This window comes from Ictidomys tridecemlineatus, chromosome 2, assembly GCF_052094955.1.
Source record: "Ictidomys tridecemlineatus isolate mIctTri1 chromosome 2, mIctTri1.hap1, whole genome shotgun sequence".
NCBI lineage: Eukaryota > Metazoa > Chordata > Mammalia > Rodentia > Sciuridae > Ictidomys > Ictidomys tridecemlineatus.
The window spans coordinates 90375317-90397958 of NC_135478.1; the positions used below are offsets into that span (position 1 = coordinate 90375317).

Below are 22642 nucleotides of genomic sequence, written 5' to 3' on the forward strand. Positions count from 1 at the left end.
CTAATGAGACTTCAAACTGAACCTTAGATTCAGATATAAACTTAATGAAAATCATAGATGATTGTAAGAAACCAGCTCTGTAAATGGGATATAATAGCTGGTGTTTATTTTTATTGTTTCTGAGCTAAAACTAATATAGTAAGCAATCTTATTCCTGACTAAGAATTATTGTGTTTTATTGTGTGAAGTTATCTATTGTATGTATAGTCCTTTTAACAATTGTTTAGAGAGAAACAGTAATAGAAGCAGAATTACTAGACAAAGTCTTAACTGTCTTCTTCAATAGTATGTGTAGATCCTAATTAACCCTTTGGGAACGTGTATTCATTTAAACAGACTTAATTTTAAGGAGGTTAAAGTAAAATGTGAATTTATGTCAGTTAAGTTATGCTAAAACTTATCAAAAACAAATGACTGTCCTCAAAGGGTTAAAATGTACAAGAAATCATTTTTGTCATTTTACTTTTTTTTTCTGTTTACTTTTTTCCCTCATTTTTTTCTTTAGTTTTTATACTTTCCTTCATATCATTTGTTCTGTCAGGTGTTCCCTGGCCATCGCCTTGCCCATCTCCTTCCTCTCGCCCACCTTCTCGCTACCAGTCAGGTCCCAACTCTCTTCCACCTCGGGCAGCCACCCCTACACGGCCGCCCTCCAGGCCCCCCTCGCGGCCATCCAGACCCCCGTCTCACCCCTCTGCTCATGGTTCTCCAGCTCCTGTCTCTACTATGCCTAAACGCATGTCTTCAGAAGGTACAATACCACAATTTGTTCATGTTTTTGTTTGTCTTTGTTTAACTCCTATGTGAGTTTATAATTACAAAATAGTTTCCTCTTCATTATTTAATAACCTATAATTTCCGTGTTTTAACTTTAGTTTATTAAAACTATTCTATTAACCTTTTGTTCATTAGAAATTTGATAAATGCTCTGTGAAGCTATGAACAATCCTGCATTGTAAGAAAGGGGGTTTAATCTGCCTAGTAATTATGCTTCTGCACAGCTCCAGAAAGATCTGCCCAGGGCCTCTTTCTCCTGATTGATACTGGATATAGTGGTTAATAGTGAACAGTGAACTTTCTCCACTTAGCCTTGGACTTAACTGAATAACCTATCATTTTATAATAGCTCCTTGGCCAGAATGCCAGTGAACCTTCCTATTGGCCATAGGCAGGAATTGTGTTTCAGGGATCCTTTTTTAGCATGACATTCCTTGTAGCTTCCTTTGTCTGTGGACCCTCAGATTATAATACAGACTGTGTTTTTTTAGAGCGCCTGAAGAATTCTAAACTTAACTGAGTAATTTTCAAAATTAGTTTGCAGTATTATACTGTACAAGGCTATTTTTAAGTGAGAAGACGCCTTGATGTCAATGAAATTGTTGATAAAACACAGGTATGAATTGGAATCTTTAGGGATTTTTTTTTTTTGTTCTTGTCAAAAATAAGAAAATCCTGTAATTCTTATTTAGTATTTGATACTAAACCCACTACAGTTACGTGTCAGATATTTGCATATGTTGTAGAAGGGTAACATTCTAATTTAAAAATCAGTGCATAAATTTAAAGTCCTGCTTTCTAAATGATAATGTCCTTTTGATATTCAGAATATTTGTGTTAAAATTTTAATCAAACTTGTTCATTAAAATCACAAATTGATATTGCTATGTTGGGACTAATAAACTTTTCTATGTAAATTGCTTCTCTGGAGAAACTGTGGTGACTGTTTTTAAATAAATTGTTGTCACCCTAGTAGGGAGATCATGAGACCTTGATCAAAACAGCTCACATTCAACAGCCAGTTTCACAGATTTTCAAGCTGACATGCTTTCTCAAAAGTACTTCTAATAGTGGAGTTAAGTTCTATTGAAGTATGCATTGCAGTCCATTGTTTTAATAGAAGTTTATATAATGAGAAAATATTAGATAAAATATTCTCATTGATGAGTTGTGAATGTCATTATTACATTAAGATGTAAAGACTGTTTATGGAATAGCTTTTCATATAGAAATGTACCTTCTGCATTTTTCAGGGATGCTGTATAATCTCCAGTGGAAAGTTTATATCATTGGCATTCTTTTAAAGATCATATTCATGTTTTAATTCCTATTGGGGACACACATTAATTTGATGTTTTAAAGAGTTTGACAGCTAGGTTTGATTAAGAGGTCTTGACTTTGACCCTAAGAATGTATTTTGTGAATATTCTCATTGTCAGACTTGTGATGAGAGCAGCTCTGCCCATTAGTTTTCACCTGATGGTTTGGTCTAATGTGCATTAGACAGCTTTAGAAAGACAAATCCCTAATGGGGTGGCAGAACCAGTGATGTAGAATTTTAACAATTCACATAGTGAAATTTCTTCCTCAAATGTCACCTATTCTGGACGTTCAAGTCATGCTTTGTAGAATTTTCAGCTCATAGCCTGCTAACTGCTTATAGGTAAGGACTTTTTAAAGCCATTAGTTATAAAATTGATGATCATGGCAGAAGAGTTAAGATAAACTAACATTTTTGAGAAATATAAGAAGGGTATATACATGTATTTCAGAGTACAGGGGGATCTGGGGATGGCTAATCTTAAAAAATTTGTGGGGGGAGGGGACTGGACACAGCTCAATAGTAGAGTGCTTGTTGACATGTATGAGGCCCTGGGTTTGATATATACAGACCACCAAAAAAAAAAAAAAAAAATTTAAAATACTTTTTTTCTAATTTTGGAAGTAGTATATGTAAAAATTATTTTATTGTGTAACTGTACCTTTAGTTAACATTTTATTATAGTTCTTTATTTTTATATGCCTACAACTGATGGACTTAGAGTAAATAGATTGCTAAAATTCTCTTATTAGTTATGACATCGTATCGTTTGATTTCTTACCGCCAACTTCATCTGTCCCTTAAAAAATAAAGGGAAATGGCATTTATTTTAAACTCTGGCATTTTACAAAATACTTCTTTAGTAGTATGACCAATAATAAATATGGTATGGGTCTTCCCCCACCCACAACCTTTTATTTTTTAATCAAGGAAGAACTATTGAGTGAGTGAGGAGAGAGAGAGGGAGGGAGGAAGGGCGGGGGGGAGAGAGAGAGAGGTGTGTGTGTGTGTGTGTGTGTTTAGCAGAAATATAGTACTGATGGACATTGCATATGATATTTATGTCATGTTCACTGTTCCTTTCTTAGGGCCTCCAAGGATGTCCCCAAAGGCCCAGCGACACCCTCGAAATCACAGAGTTTCTGCTGGGAGGGGCTCTATATCTAGTGGCCTAGAATTTGTATCCCACAATCCACCAAGTGAAGCAGCTACTCCTCCAGTGGCAAGGACTAGTCCTGCAGGGGGAACATGGTCATCAGTGGTCAGTGGTGGTAGGTATCACTTGGCTTAGGACATTGACAGTGTTCTTTTTGTAATTAGGTAAGGTATAAAAAGGGTGGAGGTAAATCTCTGTTTGAGGAAGTGTGTGTGTATGGATGTGAGAGTGTGTGCGTGTGTATATACATATAAAGTATATATAGTATAAATAGTGAACTAGCCAGGATTTGGGAAAACTACATTTTGTTTTTCTGGGATCATTTATCATAAAGTTAGAATAAATCATGCAAGCATCCAAATTTTAGTTTTCTCAATGAGTAAAATCATTCTTGTCTAGTATGCTTTATGGGTTTGTATGAGGTTCATAAATATGAACATAGTTGGTAGCTAGCAAGTGCCACTCTAATATAAGGCAAATACAGTTCATAGCACTGTTTTGAAGGGACTGTATTTCCCATCTTTTTGGCTTATTTGTTTGTTGATTTGTTCTACACACATTTATTGGGTCTTACATCGAGTGTGTTTCTATAGCATCTGTCCATGGCACTAATTCCCAACTTTATTTCCTTTATTAGGAATGTCAAACACAAATGAAAGACCAAACTTTTACCTGTGACTAGCCTGAGGAATATGGTGATAGCAGCCATATAAGTGTAAAAAATTAAACTTTTGACAGAAGTTAAAAAGTAGGCTACCTTGTTGATCAATCCTTAATGTTTTGCCCCCATAACAATTATAGAGTTAGAGCATTTAATGATGGCTTTTGGAAGTGGGGGAGGGGTGATGTTGGGGATTGAACCCAGGGCCTTATGCATTCGAAGCAAGCACTTTACCAACTAAGCTAAATCCCCAGCCCTAGCTTTTCTTTTTTGTTCTTTATCCTTACAATAAATAGTCTTGAAACTTAAAACACCCAGCACTATTAAATATCTGTGTTCAGTTGATAATACTCTCTGATCAGTTTCATACAATGTGCACTCATACAGTTGTACTGTGAATTCCTTCAATTAATTTAAGATAATAAGAAAACATTTTTAAAATAATCTTCAGCTTAATATTAATACTTTGGCATTACTCAGATGGTTTGGAAATGAATTTTGAGAGTGACTATCATTTAGAGGCAAGAGAATAAAAACAGTTTTTAGATATACACCCAGACTGGGGCTGGAGTTGGGGCTGTAGCTCAGTGGTACAGCGCTTGCCTAGCATGCATGAGGCACTGGGTTCAATCCTTAGCTTCACATATAAAAAAGTAAAATAAAGGCATTTTCACCATCTACAACTACAAAAAAAAAAAAAAGATATATACCCAGACTAACATTATAAGTTTGTTTATTTATAAAAATTAGAAAAAATGACAATTGTTGAGTGTTTCCTTTCATAATCCTTGTTTCTTCAATAAAAGAAAAATGAAAGTGAGGTAAATTGAAGCATTTTTTTTCAAAACCTAGGAAATCATAATGTCAACCCCACATTTGTACTATTTTCTTGTGTTATCTAACCCTTTTGGCTAAATTGGGTCCTGATTTCCTTAGTTATTGCCCAGTGGATTTTGATATTTCAAGAAAGAACACACGGGATGCGCTACAAAGTGCTGGGTGGTGTTTCAGTGTATCAAAGAGGCAAGAATAGGCTTCTTGGGGATATCCCACATTTTTAAAAGTACAAAATATAGCCATCATCTTTCTTAGAAAAAAAAAGAAAAAAACCCCAGCAAGTTGTATTTATCTTGCCATAGGAATCTAATATCCAACTTGACTCAAAAAAGTTAATATGTTTACTTAGGAAGTCAACCACAGTTGTACTTAGGTATTAGTAATGGCTTTCTTTCTTCAGACATTTGTGTTTTCAGTAGCCACCACTATTCCTGAGACTGGAAAAGAAAACAGGGTGGTTGGGAAAGAGTGGGGACTGAGGATAACTGTTCTACCTAGATCTCAAAACAAGCCTTTTTGAGGAAATATCAGATGAGCTGAGAACATAATAAATAACTTTTTCCTTGTTTCTAGTTCCAAGATTATCTCCCAAAACTCACAGACCCAGGTCTCCCAGACAGAACAGTATTGGAAATACTCCCAGCGGGCCAGTGCTTGCTTCTCCCCAAGCTGGTATCATTCCAGCTGAAGCTGTTGCCATGCCCATTCCAGCTGCATCTCCTACACCTGCCAGTCCTGCATCCAACAGAGCTGTGACCCCATCGATGGAAGGTATGTGGGGTGGGGTGGGGGGCTTCCAAGGTTAACAGAAAAATTCTGTGTTGTCATAGCTATGTGTCTTGAATACACATTTAAAATTTTAAGTAAATTAAGTTTGTTGTTTACATATTACCACTAGTTTCTTGTATGTTATTCTTTAATATCTAGTGTTCTGAAGGCTAACATTCCTTGGGTGCTGAATACCTATATAAATATAATTAGTGTTGTTTCACATAATGTCTGCAAGGAACTAAAACCTCTGTTCAGGTGAAAGTATTTTTTCCAAAAACATTTCTAATTTCTGAATTCTTTTTGAAAAATTGTTTTCTAGCTAAAGATTCCAGGCTTCAAGATCAGAGGCAGAACTCTCCATCAGGGAATAAAGAAAATGTTAAGCCCAATGAAACATCACCTAACTTTTCAAAAGCTGAAAACAAAGGTTAGAGTTTTAAGTTTTTAAACATAATTGTGGAAATAGGGAAGAGCATGTCTAATTCATGCCCAGTAGAGTACTTTTGTTTGTATACTTCTTGGTATTGCATACACATGAATGCTTACTTTGGTAAATGCCAGAGTTAATATTTGAAATTGTTTTTCTTTTGATGACAGATCTTATTCTCATTTCTGACATCACATATGAAAAGAACTTGAAGTTAGAGTTGAAAAATAAACGTGTATTTTAATAGTTCTTGATTTTACAGGTATATCACCAGTTGTTTCTGAACATAGAAAACAAATCGATGATTTAAAGAAGTTTAAGAATGATTTTAGGGTAAGTGTCATTGACTAATAAATTATAATTTGAAAAAATAAATAATAAACATTGCCACTTTTATATCATCAGTTTACAAAAAATGCATTGTGTAACCACTCAGAAACATTATACATTATTATATGTATATAGGTAAGCAGGCTGGGACTCGGCCATAGAGCATTTGCCTAACATGCGTGAGGCAATAGGTTTGATCCTCCGCACCACATAAAAATAAAATAATCGTTATTGTGTCCATCTATAACTAAAAAACAAATATTGACAACAAAAACAAAAAAAGGTAAGCAGTCTTAAAGTTATCTTATTTATCCTTAAGTGGAATAATCTAAAATATGAGATTGGATAATAACAATATAGGCATCAGTGTTTTGAATCCATCAAAACATAGCTTATTATTTGATGTTCATTTGATTACCATGGTTAGTGGGATTAGATTTTAGCAGAGCAAAGGTCAAATTCTTAATGATCTGCTGTGGACAGTGGATCCTGGTGTTCTATGGTAGTTGAAGATTTCTGCTTTGTGAACAAATGTATTAATTATGGCGTATGTCTTTTTCTGTTTGTTTACAGTTGTGGAAGTCATATCTAGTTTTTTATCCATGCTAGGCAGATGCTGTACCACTGAGCTGCATTCCCATCCTGATATCTTTCTATAATACCATTTCTCTATATTGAGACAGGATTTCCTGAACATACCCTGAACTCTTTGATGACTTATTTCATTCTTGTGCATAGTTATAATATAGTGTAGATATCAAGGTATATTTTTGAGACCAACTCAAGACATCTTGAAACTTTGCTTCCTAGAGGGGGGAAAAATGTAATTGTTAGTCTTTAAAAAAAAATTATAGAATTAAACACAAATGAGTCAGAGGCATGGTGACAGCCTTTTCCCAGCATGAATTCTAATTTTCTAAATTTTTGTGATGTTTAAGTTTTATTCTTATTGGCAACATCTAAAGTATTACATATTATTTCATACTTCAGCATATCTTTTCAATTATTATAACAAGATATTAATAGTTGTTAATTTAAATTTTGTTAAGCAATGGTTAACACCTATAATACAAATAATAACAAATGGGTGACTATGTGCCAATACTATACTGTCTTAATTATAGTTAATATATTTTAAAGGTAGTACTTGTTCATTAAATAGACACATTTTGGCCATCAGATTATGAGATATATATGTATGTATATATTTTTGATATTACAGAATATATAAGATATTACAGAAAGTCCAAAACTTTCTATAAACCTTCATTAATGCTTGACTTTTAAATCACTGGTAGGAGTACCATTAAAAGTCTTTCTCTTTTGCACTTTGACTTACTGGGTTTTGGAGTCTGAATAATCATAGGTGTTATTAAATCTCTTAATAACAACTCCCGACCCATAAGTGAATGCTAGAAAGCAATGAAATAGATTTAAGAGAGATTTGAGGGTGAGCTTTATAATTGTTAGAGTAAAATGTTATTAGATTATGCTTATTATTTCCTTTGTACTACACATTGTAAGACCTTTATTGTCCTAACATCTCTTTGAAGCAAGTTTTTTTTTTTTTTTTTTTTTCCGTACTGGGGAATTGAACCCAGGGGCACTTAACCACTGAGCCACATCCCCAACCTTTTATATATATATATATGAATATAATACCCTTATTTTATTTATATATCTTTATGTGGTGCTGAAGATTGAACCCAGTGCCCCATTTGTGTTAGGCAAGAGCTCTACCACTGAGCCATCACCCCAGCCCTGCAGCCCTCTTATTTCTTATTTTGAGACAGGGTCTCATTTGGTTTTCGAGGCTGGCTTTGAACTTATTCTTTTATTATCTACAGTATGATTATTAGGAAATTGAGGCAAAGAAATTAATTTGCCCAGAGTCACGTGTCTAGTATATGACGCCAACCGGCCATCTGATGTTTAAGCTTCTAGTAATTCTTAAACAGCTACTAATGCATAGTATATGCTACACTGTTCAATGAATGAATCATCAGAGCTGTGCCCATGACAAGCACGTGGCCTTAAACTGAATTTGTTTTAGTCTTTCATTGAAACAGAAATTAGAATACTCTGATTGCTTGTTTTTAATCCCTCTCCCTCTCTTTATCCTGGAGAGCTCTCTGCAGGATCTAGAATAGCTGTGTATAGGATGCTCATAGTTTTATTTGTGTAAGAGTATTAGTGTATTGGGGCTGGGGTTGTGGCTCAGAGGAAGAGTACTAGCTTAGCATGCGAGAGGCACTGGGTTCGATCCTCAGCACCACATAAAAATAAAACAAAGATATTGTGTCCACCTACAACTAAAAAATAAATGTTAAAAAAAAAATGTTACTGTATTGATCTGTTCAGGATTAGTAGCATGGACATTTGAGGTAAATAGACCTGGGTTTGAATCTTGACCCCCATATGCCATATGTATAACATTGGGGCATATTATCTAAATGAGATACTGCCAGTGAAGTGTTTAGCATAGAGCCTGGCACATAGTATTCACTTCATGCATGTTAATTCTTATTACCAAAATATAGGTGATATACTAGCAACATTTTCTTCATCTCTCAGGCCCATACCTGAGGGTAGAATGTTTTGAGCATTCTGATGGTTGTGTAGCATAGACATTTCTTTTATTGTTGCCTTATAACAACATTATTCTGAAAATTGGGGGGGAATTTTATTCAAAACAGTTCATGCTTACTTCATTTGTACTTTGGGGGAGAAAATAGGTTACTAGAATTACTTAAAATATTTAAGTATAATTATTTTCTTTTTTTTAGTTACAGCCAAGTTCTACTTCTGAATCTATGGATCAACTACTAAACAAAAATAGAGATGGAGAAAAATCAAGAGATGTGATCAAAGACAAAATTGAACCAAGTGCTAAGGATTCTTTCATTGAAAATAGCAGCAGCAACTGCACCAGTGGCAGCAGCAAGCCAAACAGTCCCAGCATCTCCCCTTCAATACTTAGTAACACTGAGCACAAGAGAGGACCTGAGGTTACATCCCAAGGGGTGCAGACTTCTAGCCCAGCATGTAAACAAGAGAAGGATGATAAAGAGGAGAAGAAAGATGCAGCTGAGTGAGTAAACCAGGAATTTGGTACTTCCTGTTAGTCAAATTACTTTATGCGCTAGCCTCAGACTCTAACCACCACTGATTTTGTGTTTTGGGTTCCACACAACCGCATTATAAATGAACTTTTGATATACAACTCATTAATTTGGGGGACCGATTATTCTTGAGTTAAAAATTTCTGTTAAAGCCACGATTGTTCCCAACATATGTCATGTAAAAGTTACTGAATACTATAGAATTGGTATATTAAACATTATTTTCAAGGATATTTTATAAGGGTTACTATCTTCTCAGCTCCAGTATTTTAATTGTCTTTGAGAAAATCAGTCATAAATTACTTTTAAAAACATAATCTGACTTTGTAACCAGCCACAACAGCATGTGTGTCTATAATCCCACTGAGTCAGGAGGCTGAGACAAAAGGATATAAGTTTACTGCCAGTCTCAGCAACTCAGTGAAACCTGGTTTCAAAGTAAAAAATAAAAAGGGTTGAGCATGTAGCTCAGTGTCAAAGCATCCTGGGGTTCAATCCCTATAAAAAATAATAGCAGTAGTAATAATGATAATAACCCTATGGTCAGTTTGGATAAAGGGATATGTAATGTGTGTGTGTATTTTAACAAAGAAGATTAATAGTCTCCTAGTGAGAATTGTTTAAATCTGATTTATGTTCAGCAGTTTTTTAAAAAAAATATTGTCAGAGACGTGTGGAAGATTTAGAGAAACATAAATTCCTTGCAGATTTCATTGGCCTGTATATTTTTTTTGGTTTAGGCAAGTTAGGAAATCAACATTGAATCCCAATGCAAAGGAGTTCAACCCTCGCTCCTTTTCTCAGGTAAGTTTATTAATTTCTTTGAGGTTAACCTAGTCTCAGAAAATAATTAACTTATTATGATTTATTACAATTAGTATGATTAGTGGTAGTCTTTCTCCCATAGCAGCCATCTAAGTTCCATATAGCATGCAAAAACAACTTTTTTTCTTCTAATGGTTACTAATATGAATATTTTTTTAGTATTAACAAAAGGAAATTTAAAAAAAATTTAAAATCACTTTCTCTGGATTCTTACAACATTAGTACTGCTATGTATTATGATATTTACAAAAATTTACTTTAGCTTTCTACAAAAGCATTTTTTTTCTTTTGTTTCAAACATTTGTTTTCTGTGTGTTATATGTTTTTTTTGTTTGTTTGTTTGTTTGGTTTTTTTTTTGCTTTTGCTTTTGTAGTGCTGGCGATAGAACCCAGGGCCTTCCACACACAGTAAGCAAGTTTTTTGCCACTGAGTTACATCTCCATCCCCAATTTTGTTTTTTTTGCAGTGCAGGGAGTCAAACAGGGCTTTCGTGTATGCTAGACTGGTTTTTATTTTTGTTTTTTTTTTTTTATCCTCCTGATAAAAATAATAATTAGAGTGGATGAAAATTATAGTAATTAGGACAAGCATTCTCAAATTGTGATAATAGTTGAGTTTTCAACTTGAAATAGTTAAATTTTATTTTTGCTTCTGTAGCCAAAGCCTTCTACAACCCCAACTTCTCCTCGACCTCAAGCACAACCTAGCCCATCTATGGTGGGTCACCAACAGCCAACTCCAGTTTATACTCAGCCTGTTTGTTTTGCACCAAATATGATGTATCCAGTCCCAGTGAGCCCAGGTGTGCAAGTAAGTCATAGCATTTGATGTTCACGTGGCTATGCTACTTGTTTGTTTTTAACACAAGCAGTCTTTAGATTTGTAGTGACCTGAGGCATGGTGGCATACAGAAGTACTTGGAAGAGGGAGGAAGCATGAGTTGTTTGGTGTGTTGTTAGTATAAGGACCTGAATCAGAGACTGTTTTCTGGTGAGAAAAATGGTTTAGATTTTCTGGTGAGAAAAATGGCTTAGATTAGTTTGGGATTTATCCTATTAGCTTGTGGATATGATTTCATTTTTAAATGACTCATAAGAGAATCAGTAAACTTTATCTCTAGCAAGATAAAACCAAGAGTGGTAGAATACATTCTTATCATAGGAGCCTAATGATTTTTTTTTTTTTAATTCCTCAAGCCTTTATACCCAATACCTATGACGCCCATGCCAGTGAATCAAGCCAAGACATATAGAGCAGGTAAAGGTGAGAATAATTGTGTCTGTGTTTGCTTGTAGTCTGCATGCTGCATGAATTAAGTGATTCAGTTTATAATGACTATTCAAAGTTCAGCTTAGACTTTTGATTAGGCTGTACATTGACCTTTGATGACCAGTGTTAAAGTATTCAGATGAATTATTATGAAAAAGGAAATGGTAAGTGCAACCTGAAATCTCAATGTAAATTTGAAAAAGGTTTGCTAGAATTAGTTACACTGCTGACCATATTTTAAATTGACCTACATTTAATTCCCCCAAAGTCCAGAATTTCTTTTGAAGCAAAGTGCACCTCACATCAAAAACCAATATCAGAATCCTATTAGAGGTATGTTTCCTCATCTTTAAAATGAGTGATATAATCTGGTTGTATACACTAGTATTTTAGACTTGTATTATCTGTTACAGAATTATCACAATTCCTAGCTGCCTTAAACTACAAACATCATTTCACCCAGTTTCTGGAGATTAGGATTCCAGTAACAGGTTAGCTGGATGGTTCTGCCTTGGGGTCTCTTGGAAGTTACAGAAATGATGGTTAGGTTAAGTAGGTCTGCCATTGTCTAAAGTGACCCTCAACTGGAGCTAAAGGATCTGCATCCATATTCATAGTTGTTAGCATTAGGTTTCTTGTTACATGTACTTTTCTATAGCATTGGACATGTCAGCTGACTTCTCCTACAGTGAGTGTTCAGGGAAAAACAGTCCTGAACTGCAACTGAAACAGTTTTTTGATAGTGACAATAACATCAGCTCTGCTATCTGCTGTTGGTCACACACAGCAATCTTGATGCAATATATGTAGCAGGAGGAAAGAGGGGGCAGGTGCTGAATACCAAGTCTCAGATCACTGGGAACTGTCTGGAGTATATATTTTCCTTTATATCTGTTTTACTAAAAAATATTTTTAGACTAAAGATTTGTTATCCCTATTACTTCCAACTACTGTCTTCTAAAGTTGCTAAGTGATCATGTCAACAGCTTGATGGGTAAATAATTAAATCCAATTGAATTTGGTTTTTACTATCTTTGTTTTAGAAGTACTGGGGACATAGGTACCACTGATGTTTATCCCCATCCCTTTATATTTTTTATTTTGGATAGAGTCTGGCTAAACTTGGGAGGTTGGCCTCCAACTTGTAATCTTTCTGCCCCAGTTTCTGGAATAGCTGAGGATACAGTGTGTAACCACACACCTGGCTGAGTCTGTTTATTTTACTGAAATATAAATTTGGATGGATCCAAGTCCTTTGTCATATATATTTTTCATTGTATATTCTCACAGTCCAATTTAATGTTTCTTTAAGTATCTTTGAAAGAGCAGTAGTTTTAAATTTTGGAGTCCAACTTATCAGTTTTTTTCTTGTACAGTTATATTTATTTCCTGTATTCACATAAGCTGAACTTGCAAAAATTTCTTCCTATGAGTTTTTTTTTTTTAAGTCATTAAAGTGGGGCTGGGGTTGTGGCTCAGTGGTAGAGGGCTCGCCTAGCATGCATGAGGCACTGAGTTTGATCCTCAGCACCACGTAAAAATGAAATAAGATATTATGGGTCCATCTACAACTAAAAAATATATGTATATTAAAAAATTTAAAAAGTCATTGAAGTATATTATTAAGCTTGTTCTAAGTGGCTTTCTTTAAAAAAAAAAAAAAAAAAGAACTTTTAAACCAGTTTGATTCTGTAATTTTTTTTTTTTTTTTTTGGTAGTGTGGGGGATTGACCCTAGAGGAGCTCTGCCACTGTGCTACATCCCCAGCCCTGATTACTTTTTGAGACAGGATCTCAAGTTGGCCAGGCTATCCTGGAACTTCCATCCTCTTGCTTCAACCTCTGAAGTAGCACATGCACCACTGTGTCTGGCTTTGTGTTTACATAAATTTTGACAAATGTATTTATTTATGTAATAGTGTCATCAATCAAAATGTTCAAACATTGTTCCTCATGCCCCTTTTCTGTCAAACCATACTTACTTCCCTTGAGCTCTGGGTAACTACTGATCTGTTTGCTTTTACTGTAGATTAGGTTTGTCCCTTCTAGATTGTTTTAAAAAAAAATGGAGCTATGTGGTGTATAGTTGTGGAGAGTCTGGCTTAAATAGCATAGCAATTTGAGATTATTTCATGTAATCACTTAATGTCTGTCTGTTCCTTTTTATTCTTGAATAGCATTGCATTTTATGATTATGCCACAATTTACCCATTAGCAATTAGTAGGCATTTGTGTGATTGTCAGCTTTTGCTATTTTGAAGAAAACTGTTATACACATTTGTGTGCATTTTTGTGTCCACTTCTCTTGGTCAAATACCTAGAATTGAAATTGTCAAGGTATGGTTAAATACATATTTCAATTAACTAGCAATTAACAAAACAAAACAAAAATTTTTTCCAAAGTAGTTGTATCTTGTTACGTTTCAGTGATCAAATTTGTTTTGCTCTACATCTTTGCCAGTACTCAGTATTGTCCATCTCTAATTTTAACCAGCCTGTTGGGTATGTTACAGATTCTCATTGTGATTTTTAACATGCATTTCCCTGATTATGACTGATGATGAGCTTCTTTTCATGTGAGTTTTGGATATTTGTCAGCTTTTTAAAAAATTATTTGTTAAAATCTTTTATCCTTATAAAATTTTGAGTTTTCTTACGAATTTTAAGTAACTTTTTATTTTTACATTTTTTATTGATATAGTTGTACATAATTATGGGATTTGTTACATATTTGTACATATACACACAATAAAACAGTTTGATTTGGTCAATATCACTCCCCAGAACTTCTCTCTTTCCTCTTGCCCCTATTAACATTACTTTTATATTCTAGTTACAGGTCCTTATTGAATATAGGTATTGTGAGTATTTTCTCCCAGTCTGTGGTTTGCACTTGACTAGTTTTTTTTTCTTTTCTTTTCTTTTTTTGAAGAACCAGTCTTACTAATTTCGATGAGGTCCCTTTATCAAGTTTTTTTCCTAAAGTTTCTGCTTTTTGTGCAAATGCTCCACCAACTGAGCTCTATACCCAGCCCCATATGGTTGATTTTTGTGTAGGAGATGAAATAAAGGTGGAGTTGTTGTTGTTGTTGTTCTTCTTTATTTTTTTAGTTGTAGATGGACAAATTCCTTTATTTTTATAATTTTTTTTTTTTTAATATGGTGCTGGAGATCCAACCCAGTGCATGCTAGGCAAATGCTCTACCACTGAGCCACAACCTTAGCCCGAGTTCTCCTTTTCCCTATATTTAGATCCAGCCTGTTTTTCTTGTTTGATCTCTTTGGCATCTTTCAGTTGACCCATCTGTGTGTGGTTCTCATTTGTGAACTGTTTTGTCACTTTATTTTTTAATTTATTTATTTTAAAAAATATTTCTTAGTTGTCAATGGATCTTTTATTTTATTTATTTATATGCGGTGCTGAGGATCGAACCCAGGGCTTCACACATGCCAGGCAAGTTCTCTACCCCTGAGCCAAAGCTCCAGCCCCCTGTTTTGTCACTTTGATCTTTATATCTACCCTCATGCTATACACACTTTACTGTTATTTTATAATAAATCTAAAAATCAGTTCATGTAAGTTCCTCATATTTATTCTTCTTTGTCAAAATTATTTTGATAATTTTACATTCTTTGCATTTCCATTAAGTTTTTGTGGTCAGTTTGGGATTATGTACTGAATTATTTTAATGTGGATTCTTCACTGATTGTATAATATAATTCTCAATTTATGATATAAATAATTATATCTCTCCATTTACTTAGGTCTTCAGTTTACTACTGTTTGAAGTTTTCATTATATCAATTTTGTACATGCTTTTTTTTTGAGAGGTGAGAGAGAGAGAATTTTTAATATTTATTTTTTAGTTTTTTTTGGCGGACACAACATCTTTGTGGTGCGCCACACGCACGCTAGGCGAGTGAGCTACCACTTGAGCCACATCCCCAGCCCCATGTACATGCTTTCTTAAATTTACTTTTATATATTTTTATGTCATTTTGAATGATGTTTTTTAAATCTTTGTTTTTTAGACATAGAGAAGCATTTGGCATTTAAATCTTGACTTTATGTCTTGCCACATTGTAATATTAATAATGCTTTTTAAACTTTCACAATTATTCAGTTGCTGTGTCTGTTTCTTATACTGTACTAGAGAGGTTTCTAGGATACTAACAAATACTATCATGTTCCCATTCTCAGGAGTAAAACATTGTCTTTCATTGTTAAGCAAGGGTTGGATGTGGATCTATTCCTAATTTGCAGTTTTTCAAGTTTTGTTTGTGGGTTTGGGTTTTTCTTGTTTTGTTTTGTTTTGTTTTTTTAATACTGAGGATTGTGGAGTTGTGTTTTTGTTTCTTTTTAAATACTGGGGTTGTGGCTCAGCAGTAGAGCGTTCGTCTAGCACATGGGAGGCCCTGGGTTCGATTCTCAACACCACATAAAAATAAATAAAATAAAGGTATTGTCAACTACAACTAAAACATAAATTTTAAAAATATAAATATACTGAGGATTTAATTCAGGGACACTTAACCACTGAGCCACATCCCCAGCCCTTTTATATTTTATTTTGAGACAGAGTCTTGCCAAGATGCTTAGGACCTCCCTAAGTTGCCAAGACTGCCTTTGAACTCCTGATCCTCCTGCTTCAGCCTCCTGATCTTTGGGGATTATAAGCGCCTGGCTGGGTTTTTGTGTGTGTGTGGGTGTGTGTGTTTTAAAAATTTTTTTTGTGGTTGTAAATGGACAGATTGCTTTTATATTATTTATTTTTATATGGTGCTAAGGATCGAACTGAGTACTTCACATGGGCTAGGTAAGCAAGTGCTGTACCTCTGAGCCACAACCCCAGCCATATATTATATATATATATATATATATATATATATATATATATATATATATATATATATATATATATATATTTTTTTTTTTTTTTTTTTTTTTTTTTTTTAAAGAAAATTTTAAGACATTAACAGCTTCTGGGTAGTCATGTCTCATTCAAACCCCTGTCATTTGTGCCCTGGCTTCACTGGAATATTCTGAAGCAGTGCTAGGCATGGTGTCATCTATTAGTATTCTGTAGGAGTTACTAGACTCTCTTCTGTTAAGTCATAGTTAAATCTGGATTGTTTGATGGATGTTCTTTAAGTAGGAGTCATGTAACATCTTTCTTTTTTGTAATAGTAGGAGTAACTAGTGAGTTTTTACAATCCTTATCTATCCAGGATAACATTTTCCATAACTCTTTCCTGTTTGTTTTAGCAGTAATTGGTGATCATTGTGTAGACTTAGATGCATTATTTCATTAATGATTGCAAAATGGTGACATTCTCTTCTTTTAATCCCTTTTTCAATTAGGTGGAATATTTCTATAAAGAAAATCTTTAGCCAGTGTGGTGGTGCACACCTGTAATCCGACTCAGAAGGCTGAGGCAGAAGGATCACAAGATCCAGGCCAGCCTTAGCAACTGAGCAAGATCCTGTCTCAAAATAAAAAGGGCTAAGATGATGGGCTGGGGTTGTGGCTCAGTGGTTGAGTGCTTGCCTGGCACATGTGAGGCACTGAGTTTGATCCTCAGCACTACATAGAAATAAATAAAATAAAGGTATTGTGTCCCTCTATAATTAAAAAAAAAATTAAAGGGCTGGGATATTGCTCAGTGGTAGAGCACCCTTGAGTTCTATCCTCAGTACCAAAAAAACAAAACAAAAACTTTACCTCACTAAACTATTTGGTTACCTTGAGGCATAGCTTAAGCTTTTAAGTTTAAGTCAACTTAAAATGCTTATCATTTCTCTTTTTAAGGCCATCTTCAATATAATGAGTTGATTTATTATTATCCTCAGAAGGTGAAAATGAAGTTTTTCATTGTTATTTATTTGGGGTATTATATAGTATCAACTGATGAATTTTAATTTAGGATTTACCATTTTTATTAGAATGACTGTAAAGTTATTAGTTAACTTTGAAGAATATCTTCTTGCTGTCATTTTAACATTTCTTCTTAAGGTTTTGTGCATTTCTTCAGTTTATGCCTCGGATATAAACTTTTTTGTGGTTAAGGTAAACTAAGATATTCTCTACCATTGCATCTTTATTTATATGAGGGGGAGAGTATCTTGTGAGCTATAGGTTAAAGTGTGTCCACTTGAACCCTGATTTAAGTTAAGAATAACATAAATTCAGTTTAGGAAGGGGAATAAAAACAAAACAAAACCACTGTAATAAAGATTATAGGACTTTTTAACTTTGAAGACAATAATACGTTTGAATAGCTAGCTTTTTGACTGGAGGCAATAATCAGATAACAAAAAGCAGTAGTAAATTGGTTAATTTATTGAGCTTAACTGGACAAACTTCCATTTGATCGAAATAATTGAGTTTGATTGAAGTAATTATTTGTGTTCCTTCTGCCAAAATTAAGCTTTTTCTCTTAAAAAAAAAAAGGTTCCTTTTCAGAATGAACTGTCAAGATTAATTCAGGAAAATATTTTACTCCATTGCTTTCTTCTGCTTTCAAGTTCACTTTCCCAAGTAGATAAAATCTCAGCAACATTCATTAAATGTTTAACCAAATTTTTTTTAATTGATTTAGTTTTTTTAAATACATGACAGTGGAATGCATTATAATTCTTATTACACATATAGAGCACAGTTTTTTATATCTTTGTATATAAAGATATATACACACACACACACATATGTTTATACCAATTCTTCATATATGTACTTTGGTTTTTGTTTTGGTTTTTTGGTTTTTTTATTACAATTCTTTTTACACATATATACGAAAACTTTTCATACCTCTGTTTATAAAGTAGGTTGACACCCAATTCATGTCTTCATACATGTACTTTGGATAATGATGTCCATCACATTCCACTATCCTTGCTAATCCCCTTCCGCCTCCCTTTCCCTCCTTCCCATGTTCCCCCTCCCTACCCCACTATGAGTCAGCCTCCTAATATTAGAGAAAACATTTGTTTTTTTGGGTTTGGCTAACTTCACTTAGCATTATCTTCTCCAACGCCATCCATTTACCTGCAAATGCCATGATTTTATTCTCTTTTATTGCTGAGTAAAATTCCATTGTGTATATATACCACATTTTTTTTTATCCATTCATCCACTGAAGGGCATCTAGGTTGGCTCCACAGTTTAGCTGTTGTAAATTGTGCTGCTATGAACATTGATGTGGCTGTGTCACTGTAGTATGCTGTTTTTAAATCCTTTGGGTATAGTCTGAGGAGAGGGATAGCTGGATCAAATGGTGGTTCCATTCCCAGATTTCCAAGGAATCTCCATACTGCTTTCCATATTGGCTGCACCATTTTGTAGTCCAACCAGCAATGTACACATGTACCTTTTCCCCCACATCCTTGCCAACACTTATTATGAAGACAAAATTTTTAAATAATCAAAACAAAATTAAAATTTTTGTGGAGAAATTGAAGATACTTGTGTAATTCTGATGATTTTATGAACATGTTGCATACCTTAAAAGCAGTGGTCATAAAGTTTCTTCCCTTTAAAGAAAAAGTTTAATGGCTTGGTTAATGTCATACCAGAACTAGATCTCAGGCAAGCATAGGTGCTATGTACACATGGAAAGAAAAGGCACACAGGATGCAGCTAGCACTTGTGTGAACTAGAAAGAACTCAACAAAGAAATGCCAGTTGAACTAACTTGTTTGTTTGTTTACCTTTATTTTATTTATTTATTATGTGGTGCTAAGGATGCAACCCAGGGCCTTGCACGTGCTAGGCAAGCATTCTACCGCTAAGCAACAACCCCAGCCCTGATCTGAGTTCTTAACTAAAGCTTTACTTGGGCTAAAGGGAAAGGATATCTGTATGGAACAATATAAGACACAAAGGGATTTTTTTTTTTAAATAGAACTGTCATTTAGACACTGCTATCTGCTAAATTGTGCTGCATGATACTGGGTTTGAAAAAGAGGGAGAAATTGAGAATTCAGTGATGGGTGTTGACTCTCTTTTGGCTCTTTTGTCATACTTTTATTTTTAAATGAACCTAGCAAGGTGGCTTTATTTTGGTATGTCAGACAGTATGGGGCTCATGAGCAGACACACACCTCCAGGTCTTGTGGTAGATATAAACACGTTACCTGAGACTTGGTGTGAAGCAAAAGGCATTGGTACTGCTGTGTCTGTTATAGGAGGTAGGTCCTGTCTGATGGTGGTCATAGAGGATCTCACTGAGGATGATATTTTCAGACTGATCCCTGAAGGATGAGTCACAGACATTCCCAGCTGCAAGTTAGGGACTGGTGTTTATGAGACTGAGGAATAGCATGTGCAATAGGAAAACAGCCCAGAGTGAGTGAAGTGGTGGTAAGAGTGGTGTGAGATAGTGCTGGAGAGGTGGGCAAGAGAGTCTAATCGTGCTGAGCCTTGTAGACGATGTGAGTGTATGTAGTATGCTAATGTAGCTGTTTTACTAAGGAGGAGGTACTGTTTTCCTTTAATGAGGATTTTTTTCCCCCACAGTACCAAATATGCCCCAACAGCGGCAAGACCAGCATCATCAGAGCACCATGATGCACCCAGCCTCTGCAGCAGGTCCACCCATTGTCGCCACCCCACCAGCTTACTCCACTCAGTATGTTGCCTATAGTCCTCAGCAGTTTCCAAATCAGCCACTAGTTCAGCATGTGCCACATTATCAGTCTCAGGTAAGGTTATATGGCCTCTTAATTTAATTTCTATTTTTAAATTTTAACTTTTAATATGGTCAAGTGATTTTCCTTTATATGGTTTTGCTTTTTGTTATGGTAGAATAGATAAATAAGAACTTGAGGCCTTTTTAATATATGGTCAATCATTACTGATCAGGGTAAGTTCTAAAGGAAATAGCCAAAAATGCTATAGAATTTTCAGTTGCTTCTGGAAACCTAGGAATCATCGAGTTAAAAATTAACTAAAATCTGCTTGGCTCTTTTGATATTTTAATGTTTTTTCTTTGTTTCTTTGTTTGAACACAGCATCCTCATGTTTATAGTCCTGTAATACAGGGTAACGCGAGAATGATGGCACCACCAGCACATGCCCAGCCTGGTTTAGTATCTTCTTCCGCAACCCAGTACGGGGCTCACGAGCAGACACACGCGATGTACGGTAGGAAGCACTTTGTCTTTTTCACTGTGTGTGACTATTCTTAATTTGTTTTAAAGCTCTGTAAAGGCATTCTCTGTTTAAAAATAAACTGGCCTCATGACATTGAAGGTCAAGAAGAAAAAGATTAATCCTTTTCTTCCCCTGTATTAAGTCTTGGCAAAGAGTTTTTACTTCTGTACTTGGCAATTGTTCTGTCTTCCTATGTCTCTCCTCTTTGAACTACAATGTAATGATACTACTAACAGCAAAACAATTTTGAGAAGAAAACTTCTTCTTTATCTTCCTTGTCAGTGTTATCATTTGGTGTAGCTTGCCCAAGGCATGCAAGAAAATGTGCATAAAAGCTTAAAAGTACTGCTGAAAACATCCTTCTCTTCTCATTTTTGTGTCACTGGCATTAAATATTTTTATTGCTATTGCTATAATGGTACTATGTTTCTGCATCATGTTTTATTGTAAGCAGTCAAAATTGTATAGTATTAGATCTCTTTTAGGTTATTGACACTTTATAGTCAGTATAAACTGATAAATGAGAAGTATTTTTATAAAATTAAACAGTATTTATTATATAAGAATAATTTTTTAAAACCAACTTTAGTTTTCTGGCCTGAGAACTTTGTCTATGTCAACTTAGCAACTGTCTAAAGCACTAAAACATTTTTCAGTGTTGAGAATTTTAAATAAAGTTTCCACTTGTATGTATGAGAATTAATGGATTGCCTTATAGTATGTTTTTCAAAATACACCTTGAATTAATGCCACTTTAATTAAGCTGTTAGTTGTGTTCTGAATGTTTAGGAATGTTTCTGAGAATTCCTGTGTTATCATGTCCCTCTTAGCATTTCAAAAAATTTTAAGTACTTAGATTTATTACATACAACTATGTGAGATTTTATTTTTTATTTTTAAACATATTTAAAATTTGTGAATGCCCAAAAATGTGAACTTTTTTTTTTTAACTTTGATATCTTGAATGGATAAGTCTAAGCAAAATTGAATTTAGAGATTTCTGGCAAACACCATCTTCTTGAGATGGCTTTTCATACCTTCTCTTTCATCCTTTTTTAAAAGAAATGGCAGTCATGCTATTGTGTAGGCTAATGAGCCAAGTGTTTGCTTCCTTCTGGAGGCTAGCTCCTTCAACATGGAGTTGGGCATTTACTTCTATCAAACACATAAGTCTGGTCTTAAATTTCCTACAACATCACTGGAAGATTTTTATTGTGGATTAGGAATTTTAAATAAAAAACTATGTAATCATTTTATTGTGGAAAACATTTGTTTTAAGAAGCCTGTCTAATTTATTTGAAAGATATAGTGATAGACTGATTTTGTTATTTTGGTTGTGGTCTCCTGTCATTTGACTTATGTTTGTTTTAACCAGGACTAAATACATGTATGAAAAGTCATTGTTGATTTATCATGTTGGTTTTAATTCACATTTGTATACATTTAAGCAATTTTCCAATTTGCTAAAGGCTTAAGTAAAAAGTTTATTATGATTGTACATTTCTGATGAACATACCATAACAAGTAGAGAAAAAAAAATCTTTCCTCTTATTTTCTGTCATATTCCCCTTGGAATAAGATCTGATTTTTTTATTCTTAAGTTTTAGGTAGACACAATATCTTTATTTTACATTTATGTGGTGCTGAGGATCGAACCCAATGCCTCATTCATGCTAGGTGAGCGCTCTACCACTAAACCACAACCCCAGCCCCAAGATCTGAAATTTTGAGCCAAAATTCCCCATTGCTTTTAGAGAACAGCTACTTTTGTACCCACACTTTGGAGACATTTTGGTAGTGCTATGATGTTGAACAGAATCTTTCCAATGTGTTGACTCCCTGCCAAGATAAACTTCATCTTTAGATGGATGTTCATTGGCTTGAAGTAGTCTGTATGGTAAATACTATATTTGAGGCATTAATGATTTTTATAACTACCATCCAAGAACATTTCCCTTGGAAAAGCAATTGACCTTGTACCCAAAAGTTCATTC

At 34.4% G+C, this 22642-nt stretch overlaps 1 protein-coding gene across 15 annotated transcripts in view; it reads left to right on the forward strand.

The window, feature by feature from the left end:
• Atxn2 (ataxin 2) overlaps positions 1-22642 on the forward strand; it is a 131495-nt gene that overhangs the window by 69177 nt on the left and 39676 nt on the right. For 10 of the 15 annotated variants that reach the window (XR_013434812.1, XR_013434809.1, XR_013434808.1 and 7 more), the window contains 11 exons: positions 542-751; positions 3187-3369; positions 5326-5523; positions 5843-5950; positions 6213-6283; positions 9067-9371; positions 10143-10206; positions 10886-11038; positions 11425-11491; positions 20013-20197; positions 20507-20639. Coding sequence is in view for 10 of the 15 variants with exons in the window: in XM_078039157.1 (XP_077895283.1) it covers positions 542-751; positions 3187-3369; positions 5326-5523; positions 5843-5950; positions 6213-6283; positions 9067-9371; positions 10143-10206; positions 10886-11038; positions 11425-11491; positions 20013-20197; positions 20507-20639 (1677 nt within the window). In the remaining 5 variants the exon portion in view is untranslated. The remainder of the gene's footprint in view (positions 1-541; positions 752-3186; positions 3370-5325; positions 5524-5842; positions 5951-6212; positions 6284-9066; positions 9372-10142; positions 10207-10885; positions 11039-11424; positions 11492-20012; positions 20198-20506; positions 20640-22642) is intronic. The other 5 variants (XM_078039152.1, XM_078039154.1, XM_078039156.1 and 2 more) reach the window with 2 other exon arrangements.